The 26,581-nt window shown below is 40.7% G+C and overlaps 1 protein-coding gene across 1 annotated transcript in view; it reads left to right on the plus strand.

The window, feature by feature from the left end:
* Positions 1 to 8,846: 8,846 nt before the first annotated feature.
* The window catches only part of LOC145713701 (fibrous sheath-interacting protein 2-like), a 76,263-nt gene continuing 58,528 nt past the window's right edge, over positions 8,847 to 26,581 (plus strand). The window contains 8 exon segments of the mRNA XM_081792597.1: positions 8,847 to 8,930; positions 9,338 to 9,463; positions 12,002 to 12,163; positions 13,124 to 13,213; positions 13,582 to 13,721; positions 15,055 to 15,196; positions 15,892 to 16,002; positions 16,423 to 16,543. Of these exon segments, the coding sequence (XP_081648723.1) occupies positions 8,847 to 8,930; positions 9,338 to 9,463; positions 12,002 to 12,163; positions 13,124 to 13,213; positions 13,582 to 13,721; positions 15,055 to 15,196; positions 15,892 to 16,002; positions 16,423 to 16,543 (976 nt within the window).

A 26,581-nucleotide genomic window follows, 5' to 3' on the forward strand; every position in this document is an offset into this window, starting at 1 on the left:
TTGAGAAGTGGGGTGCTATAAGGCTATAACAAACCTAACAATATGGTTTTGGAATTAGTAAGAGGTAGGGGATGGAAGAATTTTAAGGTTCATGATAGAAGAAACCTAGATTGCCTTGAAGAGAATATTGCTTGAAATATGAACATTAAAGGTGTTTTTGGTGAGGTCCCAGACAGAAATAGCAAGCAAGTTGTTGGACACTGGAAAATAGCTAATCCTCATTATAAAGTGGCAGAAAACTTGGCCAAATTATTTTCTACTATTGGGAGGAAAGTGAAACTTGTAAGTGATGAACTTACGTAGTGGGCTAAGGAAATTTCCAAGCAAAGTATGGAAAGCATGGTCTGGTTCCTCCTTACTGCTTATAGTAAGGTGATAGAGAAAAGAGATAGAGAACAAATTGTTAAGCAAAAAGGAACCAGAATTTAAAGATTTGGAATATTCTTGGTCTAACCACATTACGAAAAAATGGGAAAGCATACTCTGGAGAGAACAAAAAGGTGTGGCTGAACAATCTTTGATAAAGAGATTATGAGGGTGACTCAAGGATCCAATCAACCATCTCAGCAGAAGCTAGGAATAGAAATGCAGTTATCCAGTAAAGATCTGTGGACAACTCTCTTTTCTGATGGCTTGTCTTGGATTCCTGTGAATTGTTTGGGAGGCTGGCAAAGTTTTTGAGAGTTTTATTCCTCAGAAACACTACCAGTATGGACTAGAAGGAACAGAGAGGAACAAAATGAAGAACGAATGACTGGAAGAGTCATCGTTGCAGGCACCTGGGTAAACTAGGATTCCTGGGTTCCAGAGGGCAGAGCCACCACTTCCTTCTAGAGGACAGAGCCATGCCTAGGAATGAGATGGTGGGGCCACCATCTAGGATGAATGGGTGGAACTACTACTTAGGACAAGGGTGAGGAGGTGGGTTCAGCAGGGGGAAGGGTGCAATAATGGGACTGGTCATGTCCTGGATTCCAGAGATCTGGACTCCTTTCTGGGTTCAGGGACTGGGGCCTCTGCCCAGGGCGAAGAAGGTCAGGTAACCTCCTTGTTTCCACAGGGAGGAGCCACCTCCTCAGCTATAGAGGGCAGGGTAGCTGCCCAGGACTAAGGGGGTGGGACCTCCACCCAGGGCCCAGGGGCAGTGCTATTGTCCAGGGGTGAGGGTCAGGGAGGCCACCTAGAGACAGCATCCAAGTAATCTCTTCTTTCCAGATGGTGGGTTACCACCCAGAGCTGAGGAGGTAGACTCAGTGAACAGAGCCACAGAGAATTATTTTAAAGCTATAAATCCTAATGGAAATGCCCTGTTGTGTTGCAAACTGCTTTAAACCAGTGATACCTTTTTTTCTTCCAATTTCTCCCTTTTGGATGGAAATGTTTGTCCTATGCCTGTCCTACCACTGTATCTTGGAAGCAGATAACTTGTTTCTACAGTTCACAGATCCACAGCTAGAGAGGAATTTTGCCCCAGGATGAACCATACCCTGAGTCTTACCTACTTTAAATGATATTTAGATAAGATTTTGCACTTAGACTTGATGCTGAAATAGGTGAAGTCTTTTGAGGCTGGAGGAATGGGGAAAATTATATGTGGGAAGGCCATGAATTTGGGGAGAGGGGGCAAAGGGCAGACTATTATTGGTTGAATGGTGTCTCCAGAAAAGGACACATTGAAGTACTCACCCCAGTGTCTCAGAATGTGACGTTATTTGGTAATAGGGTCATTGTAGATACAATTAGCTAAGTTAAAATGAGATCACACTGGATATTTAGGGAAGATGGAGGCGTAGGAGGACAATGGGCTCACCGCGTCCTGCTGATCACTTAGATTCCACTCATATTGGCCTAAATAACCCAGAAAAATGCCAGAAGCCTAGCAAAATGGACTCTCCAGAGCCAAGCGTAGACGAAAGGCCCACAGAAGAGGGTAGGAAGGGCGGAGAGGTGATGCGTGCTAAACGGACTGGCGGCAGGGAGCCGGGGTGGTGTAGGGGCAGCCCACCCGGCAAGGTGGAATCACCGAGTCTGGCTTGCAAAAGCAGAGGAGCCAGATGGAGTGTGTTCTGACAGCCAGCGGGCCTTAACATCTGGAATGTTAAAAGTCAACAGCTCTGCTCGGAGAGCAGAAGGGCACGAGGACACCGGGAGGGAGAGATGTTGAGCCCCAGAAGACAGAGCTCAGCTTGGTGGGGAACAAAGGCGCTGGGAAGCGCCATTTCCCTCGCCCATCCCCCAGCCAAAATCCCAAAGGGAACCAGTTCCCGTCAGGGAACTTGCTTGCACCCCGCAAATACCCAATGCCGTGCTTCTGTGGATCCATCCTTCTGACGGGTCTGCCTCCCTCCTGGTGCGGCAGGGCCCCTCCGGAAGTGGACCACCAAAGGCAAAGCGAGCTGAGCCTACCCCTCCTGCCCCTGCGCACCTTGCAGATCCACCCCGGCTAATATGCCAGATCCCATCCAAGCAGCACGACAAGCCTGGCAGTGTGCAAGTAACCCAGACAGAGGGCACACCACTCCACAGTGAGTCCTGCCTCTGGGAGAGGGGAAGATAAGGTACACACCAGTCTGACTGTGGCCCCAGCGGTGGGCTGGGGGCAGACATCAGGTGTGACTGCGGCCCCGCCCACCAACGCAAGTTACTGCAGACAGCACAGGGGAAGAGCCCTGCAATTCCGCACCACTCCAGGGACTATCCAAAAGGACGAACGGAAGAATTCTCCTCAAAAGAAACTCCAGGAAGTAGCGACAGCTAACAAACTGATCAAAAACGATTTAAGCAATGTAACAGAAAATGAATTTAAAATAATGGTCATAAAATTAATCGCTGGGCTTGAAAAAAGTATACAGGACAGCAGAGAATCTATTACTACAGAGAACAAGGGACTAAGAAACAGTCAGGAGGAGCTAAAAAATGCTATAAATGAGCTACAAAATAAAATGGAGGCAACCATAGCTTGGATTGAAGAGGCAGAGGAGAGAATAGGTGAATTAGAAGATAAAATTATGGAAAAAGAGGAAGCTGAGAAAAAAGAGAGATAAAAAAAATCCAGGAGTATGAGGGGAGAATTAGAGAACTAAGTGACACAATTAAATGTAATAACATACGCATAATTGGGATTCCAGAGGAGGAAGAGAGAGGGAAAGGTGCTGAAGGTGTACTTGAAGAAATCATAGCTGAGAACTTCCCTGATATGGGGAAGGAAAAGTCATTGAAATCCAAGAGACACAGAGAACTCCCTTCAGACGTAACCTGAATCGATCTTCTGCACGACATAGCATAGTCAAACTGGCAAAATACAAGGATAAAGAGAAAATTCTGAAAGCAGCTAGGGATAAACATGCTCTAACATATAAAGGGAGACCGATAAGACTAGTGACAGATCTCTCTACTGAAACTTGGCAGGCCAGAAAGGAATAGCAGGAAATCTTCAATGTGATGAACAGAAAAAAATATGCAGCCCAGAATCCTTTATCCAGCAAATCTATCATTTAGAATAGAAGGAGAGATAAAGGTCTTCCCAAACAAAAACTGAAGGAATTCATCACCACTAAAGCAGCCCTACAAGAGATCCTAAGGGGGATCCTGTGAGACAAAGTACCAGAGACATCATTACAAGCATGAAGCCTACAGACATCACAATGACTCTAAACCCATATCTTTCTATAATAACAATGAATTTAAATGGCTAAATGCTCCAACCAAAAGACATAGGGTATCATAATGAATAAAAAAAAAAAGACCCGTCTATTTTCTGTCTATAAGAGACTCATTGTAGACCTGAGGACACCTTCAGATTGAAAGTGAGGGGATGGAGAACTATCTATCATGCTACTGGAAGTCAAAAGAAAGCTGGAGTAGCCATACTTATATCAGACAAACTAGACTTTAAATTAAAGGCTGTAACAAGAGATGAAGAAGGGCATATATAATAATTACAGGGTCTATCCATCAGGAAGAGCTAACAATTATAAATGTCTATGCGCCGAATACGGGAGCCCCCAAATATATAAAACAATTACTCACAAACATAAGCAACCTTATTGATAAGAATGTGGTAATTGCAGGGGACTTTAATACTCCACTTACAACAATGGATAGATCATCTAGACACAGGATCAATAAAGAAACAGGGGCCCTGGATGATACATTGGATCAGATGGACTTGACAGATACATTTAGAACTCTGCATCTCAAAGCAACAGAATATACTTTCTTTTCGAGTGCACATGGAACATTCTCCAAGATAGATCACATACTGGGTCACAAAACAGCCTTTCATAAGTATATAAGAATTGAGATCATACCATGCACACTTTCAGACCACAATGCTATGAAGCTTGAAATCAACCACAGGAAAAAGTCTGGAACACATCCAAAAGCATGGAGGTTAAAGAACACCCTACTAAAGAATGAAAGGGTCAACCAGGCAATTAGAGAAGAAATTTAAAAATATATGCAAACAAATGAAAATGAAAAGACAACAATCCAAATGCTTTGGGATGCAGCGAAGGCAGTCCTGAGAGGAAAATACATTGCAATCCAGGCCTATCTCAAGAAACAAGAAAAATCCCAAATACAAAATCTAACAGCACACCTAAAGGAAAGAGAAGCAGAACAGCAAAGACACCCCAAACCCAGCAGAAGAAGAGAAAGAATAAAGATCAGAGCAGAAATAAACAATATAGAATCTACAAAAACTGTAGAGCAGATCAACAAAACCAAGAGTTGGTTTTTTGAAAAAATAAACAAAACTTATAAACCTCTAGCCAGGCTTCTCAAAAAGAAAAGAGAGGGGACCCAAATAGATAAAATCATGAATGAAAATGGAATTATTACAACCAATCCCTCAGAGATACAAGCAATTATCAGGGAATACTATGAAAAATTATATGCCAACAAACTGGACAACCTGGAAGAAATGGACAAATTCCTAAGCACCCACACACTTCCAAAACTCAAACAGGAAGAAATAGAAAGCTTGAACAGACTCATAACCAGTGAAGAAATTGAATCAATTATCAAAAATCTCCCAACAAATAAGAGTCCAGGACCAGATGGCTGCCCAGGGGAATTCTACCAGACATTTAAAGCAGAGATAATACCTATCCTTTCAAGCTATTCCAAAAAGTACAAAGGGAAGGAAAACTTCCAGATTCATTCTATGAGGCCAGCATTACTTTGATTCCTAAACCAGAGACCCAGTAAAAAAAGAGAACTACAGGCCAATATCCCTGATGAATATGGATGCAAAAATTCTCAATAAGATACTAGCAAATCGAATTCAACAGCACATAAAAAGAATTATTCACCATGACCAAGTGGGATTCATTCCTGGGATGCAGGGCTGGTTCAACATTCACAAATCAATCAATGTGATACATCACATTAATAAAAGAAAAGATAAGAACCATATGATCCTGTCAATCGATGCAGAAAAAGCATTTGACAAAATTCGGCATCGTTTCTTAATAAAAACCCTCGAGAAAGTCAGGATAGAAGGAACATACTTAAACATCATAAAAGCCATTTATGAAAAGCCCACAGCTAATATCATCCTCAACTGGGAAAAACTGAGAGCTTTCTCCCTGAGATCAGGAACACGACAGGGATGTCCACTCTCACCGCTGTTGTTTAACATAGTGTTGGAAGTTCTAGCATCAGCAATAAGACAACAAAAGGAAATCAAAGGCATCAAAATTGGCAAAGATGAAGTTAAGCTTTCACTTTTTGCAGATGACATGATATTATACATGGAAAATCCGATAGACTCCACCAAAAGTCTGCTAGAACTGATACATGAATTCAGCAAAGTCGCAGGATACAAAAATCAATGTACAGAAATCAGTTGCATTCTTATACACTAATAATGAAGCAACAGAAAGACAAATAAAGAAACTGATCCCATTCATGAGTGCACCAAGAAGCATAAAATACCTAGGAATAAACCTAACCAAAGATGTAAAAGATATGTATGCTGAAAACTATAGAAAGCTTATGAAGGAAATTGAAGAAGATATAAAGAAATGGAAAAACATTCCGTGCTCATGGATTGGAAGAATAAATATCGTTAAAATGTCAATACGACGCAAAGCTATCTACACATTCAATGCAATCCCAATCAAGATTGCACCAGCATTCTTCTCGAAGCTAGAACAAGCAATCCTAAAATTCATATGGAACCACAAAAGGCCCCGAATAGCCAAAGTAATTTTGAAGAAGAAGACCAAAGTAGGAGGCATCACAATCCCAGACTTTAGCCTCTACTACAAAGCTGTAATCATCAAGACAGCATGGTATTGGCACAAAAACAGACACATAGACCAATGGAATAGAATAGAAACCCCAGAACTAGACCTACAAAAGTATGGCCAACTAATCATTGACAAAGCAGGAAAGAATATCCAACGGAAAAAAGACAGTCTCTTTAACAAATGGTGTTGGGAGAACTGGACAGCAACATGCAGAAGGGTGAAACTAGACCACTTTCTGACACCATTCACAAAAACAAACTCAAAATGGATAAAGGACCTGAATGTGAGACAGGAAACCATCAAAACACTAGAGGAGAAAGCAGGGAAAAAACCTCTCTGACCTCAGCCGCAGCAATTTCTTACTTGACACATCCCCAAAGGCAAGGGAATTAAAAGCAAAAATGAACTACTGGGACCTCATGAAGATAAAAAGCTTCTGCACAGCAAAGGAAACAATCAACAAAACTAAAAGGCAACCAATGGAATGGGAAAAGATATTTGCAAATGACATATAGGACAAAGGGCTAGTATCCAAAATCTATAAAGAGCTCACCAAACTTCACACCTGAAAAACAAATAATCCAGTGAAGAAATGGGCAGAAAGCATGAATAGACACTTCTCCAAAGAAGACATCCAGATGGCCAACAGGCCCATGAAAAGATGCTCAACGTCGCTCTTCATCAGGGAAGTACAAATCAAAACCACACTGAGATATCACCTCATGCCAGTCAGAGTGGCTAAAATGAACAAATCAGGAGACTATAGATGCTGGCGAGGATGTGGAGAAACGGGAAACCTCTTGCACTGTTGGTGGGAATGCAAACTGGTGCAGCCGCTCTGGAAAACAGTGTGGAGGTTCCTCAAAAAATTAAAAATAGAATTATCATACAACCCAGTAATTCCACTTCTGGGTAGATAGCCAAATAATTTTGAAGTAGGGTTTCAAAGACACATTTTCACACCCATGTTCATAGTAGCACTATTCACAATAACCAACAGGTGGAAGCAACCTAAATGTTCATTGATGGTTGCACAGATAGAGAAAACGTGGTGTATACATACAATGTGATATTATTCAGCCTTAAAAAGAAAAAAAAATCCTACTACATGCTAGTAGCATGAAAAAACCTTGAGGACATTATGCTAGGTGAAATAAGCCAATCACAAAAAGACATGTGATTCCACTTATACCACTTATATAAAGTATCTAAAGTAGTTAAATTTATAGAAACAGAAAGTAAAATGGTGGTTACCAGCGGCTGAGGTGAAGGGAAGAAAGGGGACTTGTTTAATGGGTATAGAGTTTCAATTTTGGAAAATGAAAAACTTCTGGAGATCTGTCGTACAACAACGTGAATGTACTTAGCAGTACTGAACTGTACATTTCAAAATGATTAAGATCGTAAATGTTATGTTATGCCAGTTTTTTTATCACAGTAAAAAGATGCATAAAAACCATGGACACAAAGTACAAACTCCTGACACATCAAGAGCAGTCTCAGCCCTTAATGTATTTGCCGTCTAGTGAGCTCCTAGGCAGCATGGACTATGTTTTACTTACTGGTGTGTCCTCAGCACCCTGTAGTGTCTGGCATAGAGCAGGCACTCAAGAATTGTTGGCTAGGATGGGGCGCCTGTGTGATTCAGTCGGTTAAACAACTAACTTAGGCTCAGGTCATGATCTCACAGTTGGTGAGTCAAGCCCTGCTTTGGGTGAGGTCGAGCCCCACTTCGGGCTCCACGCTGACAGTTGGGACCCTGCGTGGGATTCTCTCTCTCCCTGACTCTCTGCCCTTTGCTCATTCATGCCCTCTCTCTCAAAAATAAGTAAATAAAACAACTATATATAAAGAAATGTTGGCTAAACGAATGAGAAGGTAGATAGAAAGAAATAGGAAAAAGGGAGAGAAAGAGAGAGAGGAGGCCAGAGAAATGAAGAGCCCTAAGGCAAAAAAAAAAAAATTATTGTGCTCTATGTGGGACCTGGAGAGGTGGTATGCCTAGGGCAAGGGGGGTGGCATGGTCATGGTGTCATATAAAGGTGGCAAATGTGGAAAGCCAAACCTCTGGCCCTAGTGTCTACTACCCAATTACTTGTGGCATGTGTTGAACAGAATCATAGCTTGTTGGAGGGCCAGGAAGAATTGTAAAAATTACAGCCAGCTACCCACTGACAAAGCTTGATACATTCTGATTTAGTTTAAATGAGGGGTGTTGCTTTCAGAGAGAAACGTAATCTCCACCCCGCCCTGTTACACCAGACTTCCGAACCACTCCCAAACGCTGAGGCTCTTAAACCTGCGCATGCGCCAAAAGTTGGGGCAGCAGAGCGAGTGGTGAGTGGTCCCGCTCCTCTCCCCCCCCCCCCACCACCCGCCGAGAGCTATGCCAGTTGGGGAGGACAATGCTGCAGCGTGGGACGCAACACAGTGAGGGGCGTGGCCTGGACGACGCATTACCCTAGCGACCACCACCGTGGCGGCGCAGACTTGATCTAATCGTAGAGCGGGAAAGGTGTGAGTGAAGAGGTGAAACGAAGAGGGCTTGCTGCCCCAGCCCCCCGGCATTCTGGGGGCTGACGGGCGGCCATGGATCTGTATAAGGCTGCCGAAGCCTCCACCACTAAGGCGGCCGCCAGCAGCCTAGCTGCCGCCAGAGAGCAGTGCGGCACCGTGAGTGGTGGCTAGTGCGGTGTAGTCGTCGTCCTCCTAGCTCCTGGGCAGAGTCTTGGGTCGGCGGGCGGACGGAAGGGGCGGAGACCTCAGCGGAGCGAGCGGGGGAAAGGGGCGGGTGCCTGAAGACTCAGCTTCAGGCTCCCAGGCGGGGCAGCCGGTAGTGGGGAGTGCTGCCTGTGGCCGCGACCAGCGTTGGGTGGGGTCCAGAGAGATGGCTGGCAACTCGTGGAAGCTGGGAGGTTTTCCCGGGCGTCAGCAGAGCGGGCTCTTTCAACCCTGAGTGGATGGTTCTTTGGTTTATGTGGAAGTATTAGCCCATTGAAATGTGTGTGAGTAGATTGATCTAAACTAAAAGAATAGGTCTTAAAAAAAAAAAAAAAAGACTTTCTCATTGTATCTGACAGGGCTCACAAAAAGAACCCATTCCAGAGGTCGGAGCAGCTAATCTATTGGATCTTCCTCTTGGGGTCAAGCTGCCTGTTATCCCAGGAAGCAACAATGTATTCTACACTACAAATATAAGTGAAAAGGTAAACTGAGTTTTAATAGTGCTTAAGTGATTTTCTTTACTCTTTTTAACTTGCTATTAAACTTGAAATACTTGCTATGATTTTGCTTTGAGTCAACTTCAATTTCACACACAAAGTGAAGGTAAAAGAGTTCAAATGTGTAGTGTCTGAACTTCACTTTAATGATGGAATGACCCATGATATACCTCAGCCACCAGTTCATCCTTAGTTCCAAACCAAAGCCTGCGCTCCCAAAGGTCGGGGTCTTTTCTGCCTACCTAAACATATCATGCTAATTCTTACTTCCGTGCCTTTGTCCATCTGGCTCCTGCAACCTGGCATGCACTTTTCTCCCCTCCTTCTTGACCTTCAATTTGAGCCGTCTTTTAAGAGCTACCGTAAGAAGCCTTTTCACAAGTGTCACAACACAGAGCTAAGCTTTCCTTAGAATTTACATACCATTGGTCTGCACTATCTTAGTTATCACTGAATCAGCACTTTTAGTGATTCAGTGTGCTGCACTTACATTGTTACACATTTTAAGTCCTCTGCCTCTGTCCTTAATTTAGGCCAAGCCTGAAGGAGGTTCAGAACTTTCTAGCTGAGGGTGTGCTTTCATCACAATAGCAAAAGGTTTTACAGGAATAATCCTGACATCCTTATTCTTGCACGGTCTAGTATGTCATCAAGGATGAGTAGGGGCTTCTTGGTATTTCGGATACTTTTCTAATATATAGGATTTTTTTAGGTTTTACTGGTAGAAAACAACAGAGTTTCTCTTTTGAAAACGCATAATGTTCTACTAAATATATGTCAATCTCACAGAAATTGACTGAGTCACACTCCCACAAATTAGCTTTCCTAAAACATATTCAAACCCTATTTCAATACTAGTAGTAACATTCCATTTTAGTTTATAACTGTAGCCCTATCTGTTGGTTTTTTTCCTCAGTTATCTTCTATTTGTTATATTTCTATACTGTTCCTGCTGTTCACTTGTTAGCTACTTCTTATTTCCAGGGTTTTTTCCTATACTCAATTACACTGATTATCTCTGTATTATATTGATTACCCCCAAAATATATGCATTTAATCATGATCAAGCACTGCATTCAACTCCCCCGAAGACTAACTTTGTGGGATCTTTGTCTTTTAACAGGATCTCCTCAAGAAAGTAAGACTTTATATTTACACCATTAGGTGTTTTTTTTTAACTCATTTTACCCTCATCACCACCTTATAAGGTGAAGCTATGATTTATCTAAGGTCCCAGGTAGATAGTAGCAGAGTTCAGACCAGAACCACCATCTCCTGACTCAGGGCACAGTTCTTCACCTGACCTTTCAGCTTCCTCAACTGCAGACCACTTAAGCACATCACTACAGAAACAGGGAATTTAAAGGTCTTTCATGTTTTTTTGAAAGCAAATGGAAGGCAAAATTATAGTATCCAACTGTCTTGTTTTCAATCAGATTAAAATGTAACAATGTAACCTACATATCTTTAGCTATGCACTAATCCAAACCTGACAAGTGATCCTATACTTCCAACATTTTGATACCAAACTTATTCTCAAGTAATTTGTTTATAAATTAATTTGCTTATTAGTATACTAAGATAGCAACTGTTCACAAACTCCTTAAGTTGCCTTTGTTGTAAAGTTAATAGTAAAAACTTTGCCAATTAACTTAGACATTCTGCTTTCAAGAAAAGATAACCTGTTAAAAGAACAATTTCCATACTTTTAAAATTTTTCCCTGTGACCTCCCACTGGCAGGTAGTGATGTTATAATAGATTCTTCAGTTCAGGGAAACCAATCATTTTAATTGACAATAGAAAACTTAACCCTGGCTTCAACAAATGGATTTGATTCTTTCTTGATAGGTCAGTAGCCCAGGGTTGGTCAACATATGTCTGTTACCAACAAAAGTCAACATCTAAAAGAAGAAGCTATAACCAATCTGCTAATTGCAGCATTGTTTCAACTGCCATCAACTGCTGATCATTTCTTTTCTAGGAAAGATGTGGGCTTCTTATCTAGTCCCACTGTAAATTAAATCATTGCCCAGAAGGATGTCTTTCTTTGCCTTTGTAAAGAAACATTGGTAGTCAGTGAATCCAGTTTCCTGATATAGGTCCCTTAAGAAAGACAAGAGGCTAGCACAATCAAGCAGTCAGAAACTTACAAAGGAAGCTTTTAAATCTAAAAAGAAAGCTAGAACTCTATCATTCCCCTCTTGTCTTACCCCCTGCCCACATATGAAGCATCCTACCTGCCTTGCAGGAACTCTTAGGGCGACACATCACTGTTCATTAATTGGACAGAGGTTGAGGCTATCACCTACCTCCAGCCTAAAGACAGCTTTGGTAGAGAAGAGAGAAAGAGAAAGGCAGTGAGATTAACCTAAATCAACCCCCTGTCCACATTCCCTCACTTCAGGTTCTGCTTGCATGCTTTATTTTCACTGAACAACCTAGTCAGTTCAACAAATTGAGGTTTAAAAGTGCAATTTCATCCATTTTACATATGTAATACTTTTGAATCTGTGTGTTTGCAGCTTTACCAGCCTTCTTACGACTTTAACCTGACTGATCCTTATTGCCGACTTTTGGAAACCAGCTATAAAAGTCTGCATGATCCACATTTAAAAGCATACTATAAGCGAAAAGATATCCTAAAGAGATTAAAGAAGGGCGGCTACATCACCAACAATAATAAAGTAGGTTGAAGCCTACTTCCTTTTAACTAGCAGAAGTCTAGGGACTTGATAGACACTTGGTTCTGTTCTTCACTAGGAGCTTGTATCAACTTTGGATAGACAGTAAAGAATATTTATTAGAGAATTCAATTACTCAGTATTTGGATTTCCAAATAAGACTACTTGTTCCTACTTGACCTTTTTTCTTTGATAACAGCAAAAGACAAGCACCAAATGATTCAAATATGTAAAGACATCCATACACACATATTTATTTGTGTATTTTCTCCCAGCTGTATTGTAGTGCCTTTCCTCTTGTTCTAAAAGTAATAATGGCACAGTATACCTATCAAGGAATATTTCATATACCTTTTGAGAAGACTAGAGACAAAAACCTAGCAGAAAACAGCATAATGAAATAAATTGGGGGGAGGATATTAAATGTCATTATTATACTGGTGTTTTAATAACAAATTCATTGGGAATAATAAATTTCTGATTATGATGTGAACCATATTATTGAAATAATATTATTTAGATAGATATTTCCTGGTGATACAGCAGTTTTATTTATTTTTTTTTTTTTAATTTTTTTTTTCAACGTTTTTTTATTTATTTGTGGGACAGAGAGAGACAGAGCATGAACGGGGGAGGGACAGAGAGAGAGGGAGACACAGAATCGGAAACAGGCTCCAGGCTCTGAGCCATCAGCCCAGAGCCTGACGCGGGGCTCGAACTCACGGACCGTGAGATCGTGACCTGGCTGAAGTCGGACGCTTAACCGACTGCGCCACCCAGGCGCCCCGGTGATACAGCAGTTTTAGATACCACTTTCCAAATTACTACCAAAATGTGCTGTTATTACCCTTGATCCCAAAATTGTTACTAAAATGAATGTTCTTATGACACTTTTCTCTGTAAAGCTTTATGACTGTCACAATTTTCTGTTTATACATTTGGTTTTCGGTTTTGTTTTTATAGGTCATATGTACTTTGAAAGAATTGAATAAGTACAGGCAGTATCTTACTACTTTAAAATTAGACTTTGAAAGAAACTATATAAAAGAACAAGTAAGTTAATACTTAAATTTGTTTTATTTGGGGCCTGTAAAGATAGTTTTTATGTAGGATTTAGGAGAAAGGTTTGGTCCTCTGCAGAATATCTACTTACAATAGCCTGACCTAAAATTATTAAGGTAACAAATCAAATAAGATCTCTAGAGATCTATAAGAAATAAAGATGAGACTTTTGCCTTTAATTTACAGAGAGAAATTTTCACTTATCTTGAATGGAGCCACATTAGACTGAAATGCAGGTTAACAGAATTAACCATTTGTAAAGTACAGGAGGTTTACTAAGCCCTAAACTCAAGAAGGCATACCAAAGGACAGGTTTATTTCCAGCCAGTATAAAGACCTTAATTTTTTTTCTCTCTCAGAAAATCATTGAAAAACAAGTAAATAAATTGAATGAAACCAAGAAAGCCTATGACAGTTATGGAAACGCACAATTCCAAGAATGGCTGTTACAGGAAGGTACACACACAACTCCAGACCAAGAGCTGGTAATAAAACACAGGTACGACTGAAGTTAATGCATATTTCATGGACATACTATAGACCCCAGGAAGTTGTAAAACTACCAGAAATCATTGAAAGCAGGATAAAAAAAAAAAGTATTAGACACTATTTAACCCCCTATAGTTTTCAACATGGAGAAAAAGGAAAAGGAGATTAAGAGGTAACAGGTTTTGGGAACCCTGGTGCCAAGGCTTGGGAGGAGAGTTTCTTCCTGAGAAACTGGAGCCACCAGAAACCCAAGAGGTGGGCAAAACTGATATTTGAAGAAATCTAAAGTACAAATCCCTAAGCCTGGGAAACCCACGTCCATAGTAGCAGAGAGAGAGATGTGTTCAGCATGTTTCTAAATTACATTTAAGGAAAGTACTTCAGGGTCAAAAAGGGAAAGTTCCTATAACTTCAGCTGATGCTAATACAAACAGGTGTTGTTCCCCCACCAACTGTGTGTGTTCATTCAGCTATTACCCACACATGTGCACTATTACCATTCAGCGGCCAAACCCATGCCCTAGGAGGCAGAGATGAGTTCTAGTTCTTTCTCTTTGTCCTTTGCCAGGGGTGAGGGCCAGTCACCCTTCCCTTGCCTCTTAAATTCCATGGATTCGTGTCATGATATGCTAGAATACATGCTGATCTACCAAAGTCCCAGACTGGTAATCTGCAGATCTCTCTATACATGGAAGGTCATTCAAGGACTTGGAAATTACAGAGAGACCAGTAACCACTTATTTTTTTTGTAATTTTTTAAAGTTTGTTTGTTTGTTTGTTTATTTACTTAGAGCATACAAGTGGAGGGGCAGAGAGAGAGAGGGAGAGAGAATCCCAAGCAGGCTCCATGCTCAGCATGGAGCCCAACACAGGGCTCGATCTCACAACCTCGAGATCATGACCTGAGCCGAAATCAAGATTTGGACACTTAACCAACTGAGCCACCCAGGCACCCTTTACCCACTTATTTTTAAAGGAAATTCAAATTGACTTATGTTTTGAAGTTAGTCTTTAAGCTGATTTCAGCTGCCTTTGGAAATTCATGTTCCTCAAACTGCTGAGCTATAAATAATCTCTGTGTAAAATGTTTTTAATCACTCTGTTCCATATTTTGCCATTGTCCCAGCCACAATAAGAGACTTGTATAACAGAGTCTGGTAAAATTAGTATAGCATGGTGAGTTAGTGGCTCAGGTGAGCTTAAAGGTCCCTGAAAAACTCTACATTTCCTGTATTTAAGAAACAAAAACAACCCAGAAGGTGGTTTGGGAATATCAAAATAGATAATATCATCATAAGGAAAACACCCAATTTACTTTAACTTATATTTGCACTTTTACTTAGATATTTAGATATGATTAGTAAGGAATTAGACAAGGTTGAGCACACGGCAGAAAAGCAGAGCACATTCCGGATGAAGGAAGAAGAACTACAACATCAGGACCACATTAGAAGAAAACTTAGTCTCCGTAGACAAATTGAAGAGGTGAGGAAAACCAAATTTTAAACATTGAAGGGGAAATTTCATATGTTTGTTTCATTGGTAAACATTTTTTAGCAATCCCACCATATTACCTGAAGCTATTTCAGGTCTAAAAAATAAACCACTATTAAAAATAACAATAATTTAAGGAATAAACCACTGTTTTTTATCAGTTATAATGGACAAGATTTCACTTAACATAGTGAGATTGACACCACAAATTATATATCCATTGCATTTCTAGTCACTTTCTGCTCTGAAAGTTTTAGATATTAACTCTAGTGAAAAATTATCATGCCTGTATTCTCTCGAAGTTCAGACAAGCCTATTTATTTCTCTGTCAAAATATATTTAAGAGCAACCGATTACATATGATATACCCCTTAGTCAATAAGAGAAAACCCTCTTGTCAACATCTTTTTAGACCCATCTTTGGAGCCAGGCTTATACTTGAATTAAGTTTCCAATAGCAAAATAATTATCTTCCTTTTGCCATTCAATTGCATTCGCCAACATATTCCCAATGAAAAGTGGTAAAAGAAGCCCATTCTAAAGCCAATGTAAGATTTTTATTATGGTTGACTCGATTTCTGTAAGGCCCTTGACTTGATCTAATTTGCTTATTGACAAAATACAAAAAAAGAAAAAGATAATGAAAGAAAACCCTCTGCTAACTACCATAATATTGTGTTCCTTAGGGATGGAAGACAAAAGAAATGCTTCTTCTAAACAAGATTGGAGAAGAAGTAAAAAGAGAAGCCCGAATTGAGGAACAACGTCATAAACTCTGGGAGGAAGCCCACCGGAAGGTAGAGTGAGCTTTTACCAGTAACTTGGGCTATTTGAGAAAAAGCTTTTGCCAATTTTGATAATTAAAGTGTGAATTATCAAAAGTGGCCTAAACTCATGAGGATAGCTATTGATGGAGAGACCCAGTCTGGTCTGAACCTGGACTTCAAGGGTTGGTCTGAAATGGGACCAGTGTCCAGAAAGTGGGCAATGAGTTAAATTGGATCTAGTTGTTACAATATATTCTTCATGTTGGACAACAAAAGGAAACTCACCCTTACTGCCTTCCTAGCTTTGTACTCATTGTGACTTCAGAAATCTCAAAATAGGAATGAGGGCACCCTTCAAGTAGACCATCATATTTGAAATATCTGTTTTGCATTTCCAGTGGCAAGTTGCTGTTCAATTTTTAAATGTTAAATGTATTTTTTAATATTTAGAAACAAGCACTTCTAGAGAAAAAAATCGCTTATCATTTACAAAAAATGCAAAAGGATGACCTTAAGAGAGAAGAACCAGGGGGAAGTATAAATGAAAACAAAGGACAAGACAAAAGAGAAGGTGAGAGAGAAACAATAAATGATAAAGTTGCTAAGTGGAAGATGAATATCTATATATTAAATATGGTGGCTTTATAAAAAAAAATCTCTATGTGCTTATACAGAGAGGTCACAGGCCCCTTGCAAAGGGAAATCCTAGAAGCCCACACTACCTGTGCCAAGCACTATGCAAGGCACCTCCTAGTTACAGCTCAAGTTGTAAAGAATCTACATACACGCACAATATTATTATATATATATAAAAAAATTCAACGCTTCTATAAAGTGATTCAGTAGACAACACCGCCTGCACTACAGGTTTAAAAAGGAGCCAGTAAAAGGAGACAGTATAAAAAAATACAACACAGAAGGAGAAAGATACATATATATATAGACAGAGAGAGAGAGACAGAGAAAAGGAGCAGTAAACGAAAACATTACCAAAAAAGAGAGAGAAACAGAGAGAGAGACAAAAATATTTTTATTTATTTTTTAAATGTTTATTATTTTTTAGAGAGAGATGCAGAGCATGAGCAGGGGGAGGGGCAGAGAGAGGGGGAGACCCAGAATCTCAAGCAGGCTCCAGACTCTGAGCCGTCAGCACAGAGCCTGACGTGGGGCTCAAACCTGCAAATTGCGAGATCATGACCTGAGCCAAAGTCAAGCATTTAACCGACTGAGCCATCCAGGCGCCCCAAGAAAAATATTTATAAAAATGGAAGAAAACATTTCAACTCAGGACCAGTAAGATTATACAAAACAGTAAGAGAGCAAACTAGTAAGAGAAAGAGAGGGGGAAAAAGGATTTTTCATTTCCAATTTTTATTTTTTTAGGTTTTTTTAAAGGAGACAAAAGAAGAGACATTTAAAATATACCAAGCACAAAACAGAAATAGATAAAAAGTAAGAACCAAAGGTTAAAAAGGAAGAGGCAGTAAGAAAAAAATGGTACAAAAAGAAAAAAATGAAATGAAGAAGAGAAGGAAAGAATGAATAGGAGAGAAAAAGAAAGAAAACTGAACAAAATAAACCAGTAAGAAAACACACACACACACACACACACACACACACACACACACACACACACTAGATGAGGTGGGTGGGAGGAAAACAAAAGCAAAGAAACAAAACAAAAAGACTAGAAGGAGAAAGACAAACAGGCAAAGAAAAAAGAGTGAAAGAAAGAAGAAACAGATATACAGGGGGAAAATACAGGAACAAAGAGGGAGAAAGAAAGGAAGATGGAGAGGAAAGAAGTTTAAAAAGGATAATTCAGTGGGACAAAGCAGAATAAAAATAGAGTGAGAGACACAGAGTCTCTCACAGAGACAAAGGAGTTTGACACAGAGAGTCTAGTGAGAGACAAAGGAGTTTGAGTCATCTAAAAAAGTCAGTTCAGAGGCGCCTGCCTGGCTCAGTCGGTAGAGCACATGATTTGATCTTGGGGTCATAAGTTCAAGCCCCACGTTGGGCATAGAGCTTACTTAAAAAAATTTTTTTAAAGAAGTTGGGGTGCCTGATTGGCTCAATTGGTTAAGCCTCCAACTCTTGATTTCAGGTCAGGTCATGATCTCATGGTTTCATGAGTTCGAGCCCCACGTCAGGCTTTGTGCTGGTGGTGTGGAACCACCATTTAAATATTTTAAAATAAATAATAAGTCAATTTAAAAATACATTAAAATTAGGGGCACCTGGGTGGCTCAGTCGGTTTAGTGTCTGACTCTTGATCACAGCTCAGGTGATGATCTCACGGTTCGTGAGATAAAATAAACTTTAAAAAAATTTTTTTAAATACTTTAAAATTAGATGGATGGATCAATCAATTCATATATACTTAAATACATACATTCATATACAATTAATTCATATATCCTTACATAAATTCATATACAGATACATAGAACTGATTTTTTAAAATATTTTTAATGCTTATTTTTGAGAGAGAAAGAACAAATGGGGAAGGGGCAAGAGAGAGAAGGAGACACAGAATATGAAGCAGGCTCCAGGCTCTGAGCTGTCAGCACAGGGCCTGATGTGGGGCTCAAACTCACAAACCTTGAGATCATGACCTGAGCCGAAGTCAGACACTTAACTGACTGAGCCACCCAGGTTTCCCAATAGAACTGATTTTTTAAAAAGAGAGGCCAGTAATAAAGACAGGACACAAAATAGAGGGAAAAGGGAAGAATAATTTACAGTAGTGAATATAATGAGAGTAAAACAAATAGGGGACTGAAGCGGGGTGGGATTAAGAGAAGGAAGGGACAGGAAGTAAATATATCTATTAAAAGGGAAGAGTCTGGGAAAAGGAGTAACAAAGAGTGTGAACATGAAAGACAGCATGAGGATGCTGAAAAGGAGAAGCTAGTGAGAAAATTAAGTACAATCATGGACAGGAGGAGGAAATCAAGGTCTAAAAAGAAGAAATTAGTTAACAAATACAGTCAAATAAAATAGATACAGAGATACATAGATATAGAAAAGACTGGACTTTAAAAGTACAGTCCACTAAAAAAAGGAGTGTAAGAAAAGATAAATAGGAAGACATTATAGGAAGCAGTTATGACAGCTTAAGATGGGAAGAAAAGATGGAAGGGAGGGAAGGAAAAGGAAAGCAAAGAATTTTGAAAGGGATGAGGCTAGGAAACTTGGTAAAAAAAATAACAAGATATAAGAGTAAGAGACACAGGAGTTTAAAAGCAGAAGCTACAGTGAAAATAAGTACAATTGAGGAAGGCAGGGAGAGGGAAAAATGTAAAAAGACGTCACTTAGAGTAAAATAAAGATAGGTAAACTGATGAGACAGTTCAGCAGTAGTGGGGGGGGGGATGGATGGATGGACAGACAGACAGGATTTCAAATAGAAAAAACCAGTAGTAAGACTGGACAAAAAGAAAACAAAAGGAGAGAGAAGGAAAGAAATTGTTATAAGGAGCCACTAAAAAGAGAAAGGAAGGGAGGGAGCAAGAAAAAGGAAAGAAGGAAGTAAAGTTTGTATAGGATGAGTCAGTAGGGAAAAGTTATTTGCAAGAGACAGATGTGAGAGTATCAAGGAAGACCAGTAAAATAATCAAGTACAGAGGTGCCTGGGTGGCTCAGTGGGTTAAGCATCTGACTCTTGATTTCGGCTAAGGTCATTATCTCAAGGTTTGTGAGTTCGAGCCCTGCATTGGGCTCTGCACTGACAGTGTAGAGCCTGCTTGGGATTCTCTCTCTCTCTCTCTCTCTCTCTCTCTCTCTCTCTCTGTCTCTCTCTGCCCTTCCCCCACTTGCACTGTCTCTGTCTCTCAGAGATTAATTAATTAATTATTAAATTAATAAATTAATTTAAAAAAATTAAGTACAATTGTGTAGTGTGCAAGAGATTTAAAAAGTAGAAGACAGTAAAAGAAAGAATGTAAAATAAAGATACAGGGAATTGATAGCCAGATCGATGGCCAGCCAGCTAGGCAGGTGTATAGGTAGAAAGATCTGATTTTAAATAGGAGGAAGCAGCAGTGAAGACAGGACAAAGATGTATAAAGAAAGAGGGGAAAGGGGAAAAAAGTTTAAAAAGAGGAGTAGTAAAAAGAGAGTAGAAGAATGGCAGGAAGAAAAGAAAAAGAGGAAAGAGGGGGAAGGAGAAAGAAAAGAGGAATGAACACAGGAAGGTGGGAAAACCAAATGAAGGAACACAGACGGGAAATAGAGAGTGAGTGCGTGAGTGGTTGGGTGGAGATAACAAAGGAAATAGGAGGAAGGAAGAAAGAAATGAGGGAAGGAAGGATGAAAAGGCAGGAGGGGAAAGGAAGGAAAGAAAAGAAAGAAAAAGGCAGTGAAAGAAATGGAGTGAGTAAAGATCTGAAGAAAGGAGGGAAGGCGGAGGAAGTGAAGAATGGAGGGTAGAGAGATCTAAAGAGAAGTCAGGTAAAAATAAATGTGGTTAGATAGATGGAAACCAGGTATATAGGCAGACAGGATTTTATGAGGAGGACCTCATACAAAAGACAATATTAAAAGATAACAGGAGAACGGGCACCTGGGTGGCTCAGTCGGTTAAGCGTCCGACTTCAACTCAGGTCATGATCTCCTAGTTCTTGAGTTCAAGCCCCATGCCAGGCCCTGTGCTGACAGCTCAGAGCCTGGAGCCTGCTTTGGATTTTGTCTCTCCCTCTCTCTCTGCCCCTCCCCCACTTGTGCTCTGTCTCTCTGTATTTAAAAAATAAATAAATATTTAAAAAATTTTTTAAGATAACAGGAGAGAGTATGAAGGGAAACAAAGTTTATTCATTTTTTAATGTTTTTATTTATTTTTGAAGGAGAGAGACACAGAGCATGAGTGGGGGAGGGGCAGATAGAGAGAGAGACACACAGAATCTGAAGCAGGCTCCAGGCTCTGAGCTGTCAGCACAAAGCCCGGAACCCATAAACCATGAGATCATGACCTGAGCCAAAGTCAGACGCTCAACCAACTGAGCTACCTAGGCTCCCTGAAGAGGAAAAAAAAAAAAAAAAAAGTTTACAAGGAGAACCAGTAAAAAAGGAGTATATGAAGAATGGAGGGAAGGAGGGAGTAAAGCAGCAGGAAAAAAGAGAAGAAAGGAAGTGAGGTGGGGATATGAGGAGAGAGGGAAGGCAGGGAAGTAGGGGTGGGGACGGAGGGAGGGAAGGAGGAGAGAAGGCAGGGGTGCAGGTTCACCAAAAGAAGGCAAAGCAATCCAGAGGAGGACAGCAAAAGGAGTAAGAAAGAGACCTAGAGACAGTTGATGAAGATCTAAAGGTAGAAGGGAGGGAGGGGGTGTGGAGAGGGAGAGAAGGAAGGCAAGAAAGAGAGGAATATTCTAAAATGGGGTGAGACTAGGAAAATAGTAAAACAAAAAGAAGAAAGAATATTAGAGAGACAGAGAAGTTGAAAAGGAGGAGCTAGTAAAACATGATGTACAGAGTAGAGGACAGAGAGAAAGAGATCTAACAAAAGTCAGATAAAAATAAAAATAAAGATGGAAGGAAGACAGCTAGATGATAGGTAGGTAAATGGTAGATAGATAATAAAAGGTAGAAGACACCAGAGGAGAATATGTGAAAAAGGTAGGATGAGAGAGAAAGAGAGGAGAGAAGAAAAGGAAAAAGGTCTGGAAGTGGAACCAGTGCAAAGTGAATAAAGGAAGAATGGGAAGAAGGAAGGAATGAAGGAAGGGGTAAAAAGGTAAGAGGGAGGTAGTGCAGGGAAAATGGGGGCAGTGGGAAGGAGGGAGGGAGAAATGAAGACAGGAAGGACAGGGTGGGGATGAGGATAGAGATACAAAAGGAATGTAGCGAAGAGAAGGGAGGGAGGGTGAAAGGAAGGAAGACAGAGCAGAAGTAGGAAATAAGGGAAAAAAGACAAGTTTATGAGCAATGAGTCAGTAGGGGAAAGTGTTAAAGGAGAGAGGGAGACAATGGGAGGGGGAGGAGCCAATAAGTAAAGCAAGTGCATTGTGAATGATGGGGGATTTACAAAGTAGTAGTCAAGTGTATGTCAACTATACTTCAATAAAACACATAAAAGTCAATAAAATACAATGTAATAAATATGGATAGATATCTAGGTAGGTAAAGGGATGGGTGGGTAGGTGGGTGGATGGATAGATGGGATATACATTGATAGAAAGATAGATACCTAGATAGATAAAACTGATTAGAAAAAGGAGAAACCAATAAAAAGAGTACATAAAAGAGTTAGAAAGGGAAAGAAAAGAAATGGAAAACTTTTTGGACATGGGCCAGTAAATAGAGAGTAAAAGAAAGAAGATGGATGGACAGGATAAGATAGAATAGGGCAGGGGAAGATAGGATAGAGCAGGATAGAATAGGATGAGGCAAAATAGGATATAGGATAAGTTAGGGCAGGATAGGATAGGATGGGATGGGATGGGATGGGATGGGATGGGATAGGATAGGATGGGACAGGATAGGATGGGATAGGGCAGGATGGGATAGGGCAGGATAGGATAGGGCAGGATAGGATAGGGCAGGATAGGATAGGATAGGATAGGATAGGATAGGATAGGATAGGGCAGGGCAGGATAAGATAGGGCAAGAGAGGATAGATAGAGCAGGATAGGAGGATGGGCAGGATAGGATAGGGCAGGGAAGAGGAGGGAAAGGAAGCAGAAGGGAGAAGGAAAAGGAATAGAGAGAAAAGAAGTTTTAAAAGGAGAACAAAATAAAGGGATTTTTTTTAAAAAATGATAGAGGAAATATGTGCAAGAGGAAGTTTTTAAAGGATGAGCCAGTAAGAATAGACAATGTGAGAGGAAAGAAAGAATGAAAGTTTATGAAAGGAGAGTCAGTAAGAAAAGCTCATAATTTAGCCCAGTGAAGCAATGAGGTGGTAACACCTGCCTCTGGGATAAAAAAAAAAAAAATCACTTCAGCAGCTATATTGCTTCCTCCATCTTTAACGGTTAGCTTCTAATTACAGTAGGAAGTTTCAGGTAGGCATCTTTTTTAAATGTTTATTTATTTTTGAGAGAAAGACCAAGCAGGGGAGGGTCTAAGAGAGAGAGGGAGTGAGAGAATCCCGAATAGGTGGTGCACTCTCAGCATGGAGCCTGACGTAGGGCTCGAACTCATGAACCTTATGATCATGACTTGAGGCGGAATCAAGAGTCGAATGCTAGGGATGCTTGGGTGGCTCAGTCAGTTGGGCGTCCAACTCTTAATTTCAGCTCAGGTCATGATCTTACAGTTCCGTGAATTCGAGCCCCACATGAGGCTCTGTGCTGACAGGGCAGAGCCTGCTTGGGATTCTGTCTCCCTCTCTGTTCCTCCCCTGCTTGCTCACTCTCTCAAAAATAAACTTTAAAAAAATCTCATAAAGAACGAGTCTAATGCTTAACCAACTGAGCCACTGAGGCACCCCTAAGGTAGGCATCTTAAACAGTGGCCACCTCAAATGGTTTTTAAAAAGGAAAATATTTTTAAAAATATGCTCACAATATCACATAGGTGACAGAAGAATGAAGAGATCTATTTCACATATGAAATAGACTTATACCACTATAATAAGGCCATCATCTTCTATCACATAGACACAAAGGGATGCATATCTTAAAGCTCTAGTGAAAATGCAATCAGCACACATAGTTTGGAATCCTTTTGTCTATCTGAATGATTAGAAACAGTAACTGTAGTCATCTCTTTCACAGCTGAGGTATATGTATACTGTCACTTGCCCCTGCCAAGCTCTGAGGCACAGCCAAGGAAGATCATGAGCATTCTCACAGCATCTCCAGCATAGTTGTTTGTGCTGTCGTGCATCCCCACACAGAGAAAAGGCCATGTTCTCACTGGGCAGGATGGAGGGATGGAGTTTTTTCCCTTCTCCCAGAAGACAACTCTGCCCAAGTATAGCTTTAACTACACAAGATAATACTGTAAAAGGGATTGCCTTGCCTCCGCATCACATCTGTCTTCTGGTTTCTCAACCTTGCCACTATTGACATTTTGGGCTGGATAATTCTTTGTTGTGGGGGCTGTCCTTTGCATTGTAGAATGTTTAGCAGCATCCCAGGCCTCCACCCCCTAGATGCCAGGAGTGACCCTCCTCTGCCACATTTGTAACAATCACAATGTCTCCAGACATTTCCAAATGTCCACTAAGGGAAAAAATTGCCTCCCACTGAGAACCACTACTTATCCTCTGCAGTTCCTCCTTACAGCCCCATATGTATATTAGCATATAGCTCTCCTTTTATTGGGCATGAAAGAATAAATAGAATCTATCTTGGATAACTGTCATGTGCACTATTAAAAACAAATATTTTCTTGTGTTTCTTTAAGCTCCTTCCCCAGAGATAAAGAAAACAAGTGATAGTACCAGTGGCCAGAAATTACACCAAGGACAAAAACGTAATTGAAATTATTTGATTAGAAGTACTAAACTAGTAATTTGTAGAAAGACGGGATTTGGTACTGACCGCATCTGCTTACAATGCAGATAAATCCTCTATCCTATGTTATAAATGATGGATTTTGAGTAATATTTGCCAACAGTGCTACAGCCTCTCTTGCTTTCTGGATTAGACTCCCTAATTACTCACTCAGTTCATGTCACTGCCACCACATGCCCGTGAGCAGGACCGCGCATATTTTGCAGCTGACAAGTCTGCAAGCCCAGTTGAGAGCCCTGCTTCTCCATGGACCCTGCTTCTGATCTCATTTCTGTATTTTTCCATTACCAACAAGATCCCAAGGCATTGTTTTTTAACCTGTTCCCCACTGGCTCCTACCGCTACTACTGCCAGTCTTCACTCAGCAAGCAGTTCTGCCTCCTAGGGAAGCTTTTCCCTGCATCTCATTTGTTTCATTCACCTGGAGAGTCATCCTTGCAGATTGCTGACTGGAGGTGCTACTGATGTTTCTGAAGCCAGCAGCCCTAGGGACCTAGTGAGGACCGAGACTCCAACCAACACTCTTTCTCAAAACCCTGCCCTTCCTTAGACTTTGGAATTTTCAGGCCTGAAGTAACTTCTGTCACTTCACTGGCAGTAGAAATATTTTATTCTGCCACTTATTTTTCCTCAGCAGTGGAGCATGCCCTCAGTGTTGCCCACTCTTATTCCCCTGTTCCTTTTAGAACAGCCTGACGGAGTAGCAGTTGTTGTCATTCTCAAATTTCAACCTATTTCTTGAATAGGCTTCTCTAATACATATATGGCTAGCACATTTTGCCAGTGCCTTCCTTCCTTTTGCTTTTGGGCTCAGTCATTGATTTTTCTAACATATTGCCTTTGTGGGGCCCCCATAATGGCCCTGAATTTCATGTAGCCTCCCCCATCTTTCTGCTTCTTTGCAAAAGATGATGTCCAAATGTCTGGGGTAAGAGGTGTGGCTAATGTTCTTATTTCTCTGTGTGGCAGCAATATGGGCATCACCTAAACAACTTATTAGAAATGCAGATTCTCAGGCTTTACCCTGGACCTACCGAATTGGAATCTACATTTTCACAAGATCCCCGTGCTTTATGTGCACATTGAAGCCTGGGGAACAGTGGCATCTGTGACTTCATGGAGGTGAAATAAAGCCATGGTGCTTAGATGAAATGTCTTCTGCCTCTGGTCTCCAGAGAGAGAGATGTTCTTATCTCTTCTGACATAGTGCTTGACCTGTTGACATTCACAGTGGAAGTCAGCCACCAGGGCAGTGACTCATGGTTCAGTCTCACTGAACGTAGAGCCCTCTGGCTTTCCCATTCCACCTCAATTCTGGCTGGCTGATCCATAACACTCAGGGTGGGGCCCTCTCACCTCCACCACAGTGACTGCCCTTGGAAAGCTTCCCAGCCAAGAGTGGCTTAAGAAAGCAAAATCTCAAGGGGAAATAGGAAGAGATTGGTAAACAGATACAAACTTTTAGCTATAAGATGAATAAAGTCTACAGGTCTAATGGAAAACATGATGACTATAGTTGATTGCACTGTATATAATTGAAATTTGCTAAGAGAGCAGAACTTAAGATGTTTTCAACAACAACAAAATATAAATATGTGAGGTGATGGATGTGTTAATTAAATGGGGGGATCCTTTCACAATATATACATATATCACATCACCATGATGTGTACTTTAGCTATCTTACAATTTTGTATGCCAATTATATATGTCACCAAAGCTGAAGTTAAAAACAAAGAAAGAGAGGGAAAGAAGGAAGGGAAGGGAAAGGATACCAACGTCAGAGAAAGGCTTGCTCTGCTTGACCACACTATATTATAGTTTGTGGCCCATGTCCCAGGTGAGGAGAAGGTGGCAGCAGTGGGGGATAGTCTAAGAGATTCCTTCCTAGAACCGTAAGTGGGGAGCAGAGCAATAGTTCTTTTCTCTCTATGCTAACTTCACTTGTCTGAAGCAACAAAGACCCAAAGTAAGAAAAACGTAAGAGCCTCTTCTGATTTCTTTGCTCTCCAGCTTCTCCCACCAACCTTTCACTTTCCCACCGTCTCTAAGCTGCTAAAGGAATAGACTTCCCCCACGCAACTTTCCTCAAGTCATATCTTCCTTCTTTCTGAGCCCAGATAGCTCTTCCTGGAGGGCTAGGGTAT

Source organism: Panthera onca, chromosome X (assembly GCF_046562875.1).
Source record: "Panthera onca isolate mPanOnc1 chromosome X, mPanOnc1 haplotype 2, whole genome shotgun sequence".
NCBI classification, from domain to species: Eukaryota; Metazoa; Chordata; class Mammalia; order Carnivora; family Felidae; genus Panthera; species Panthera onca.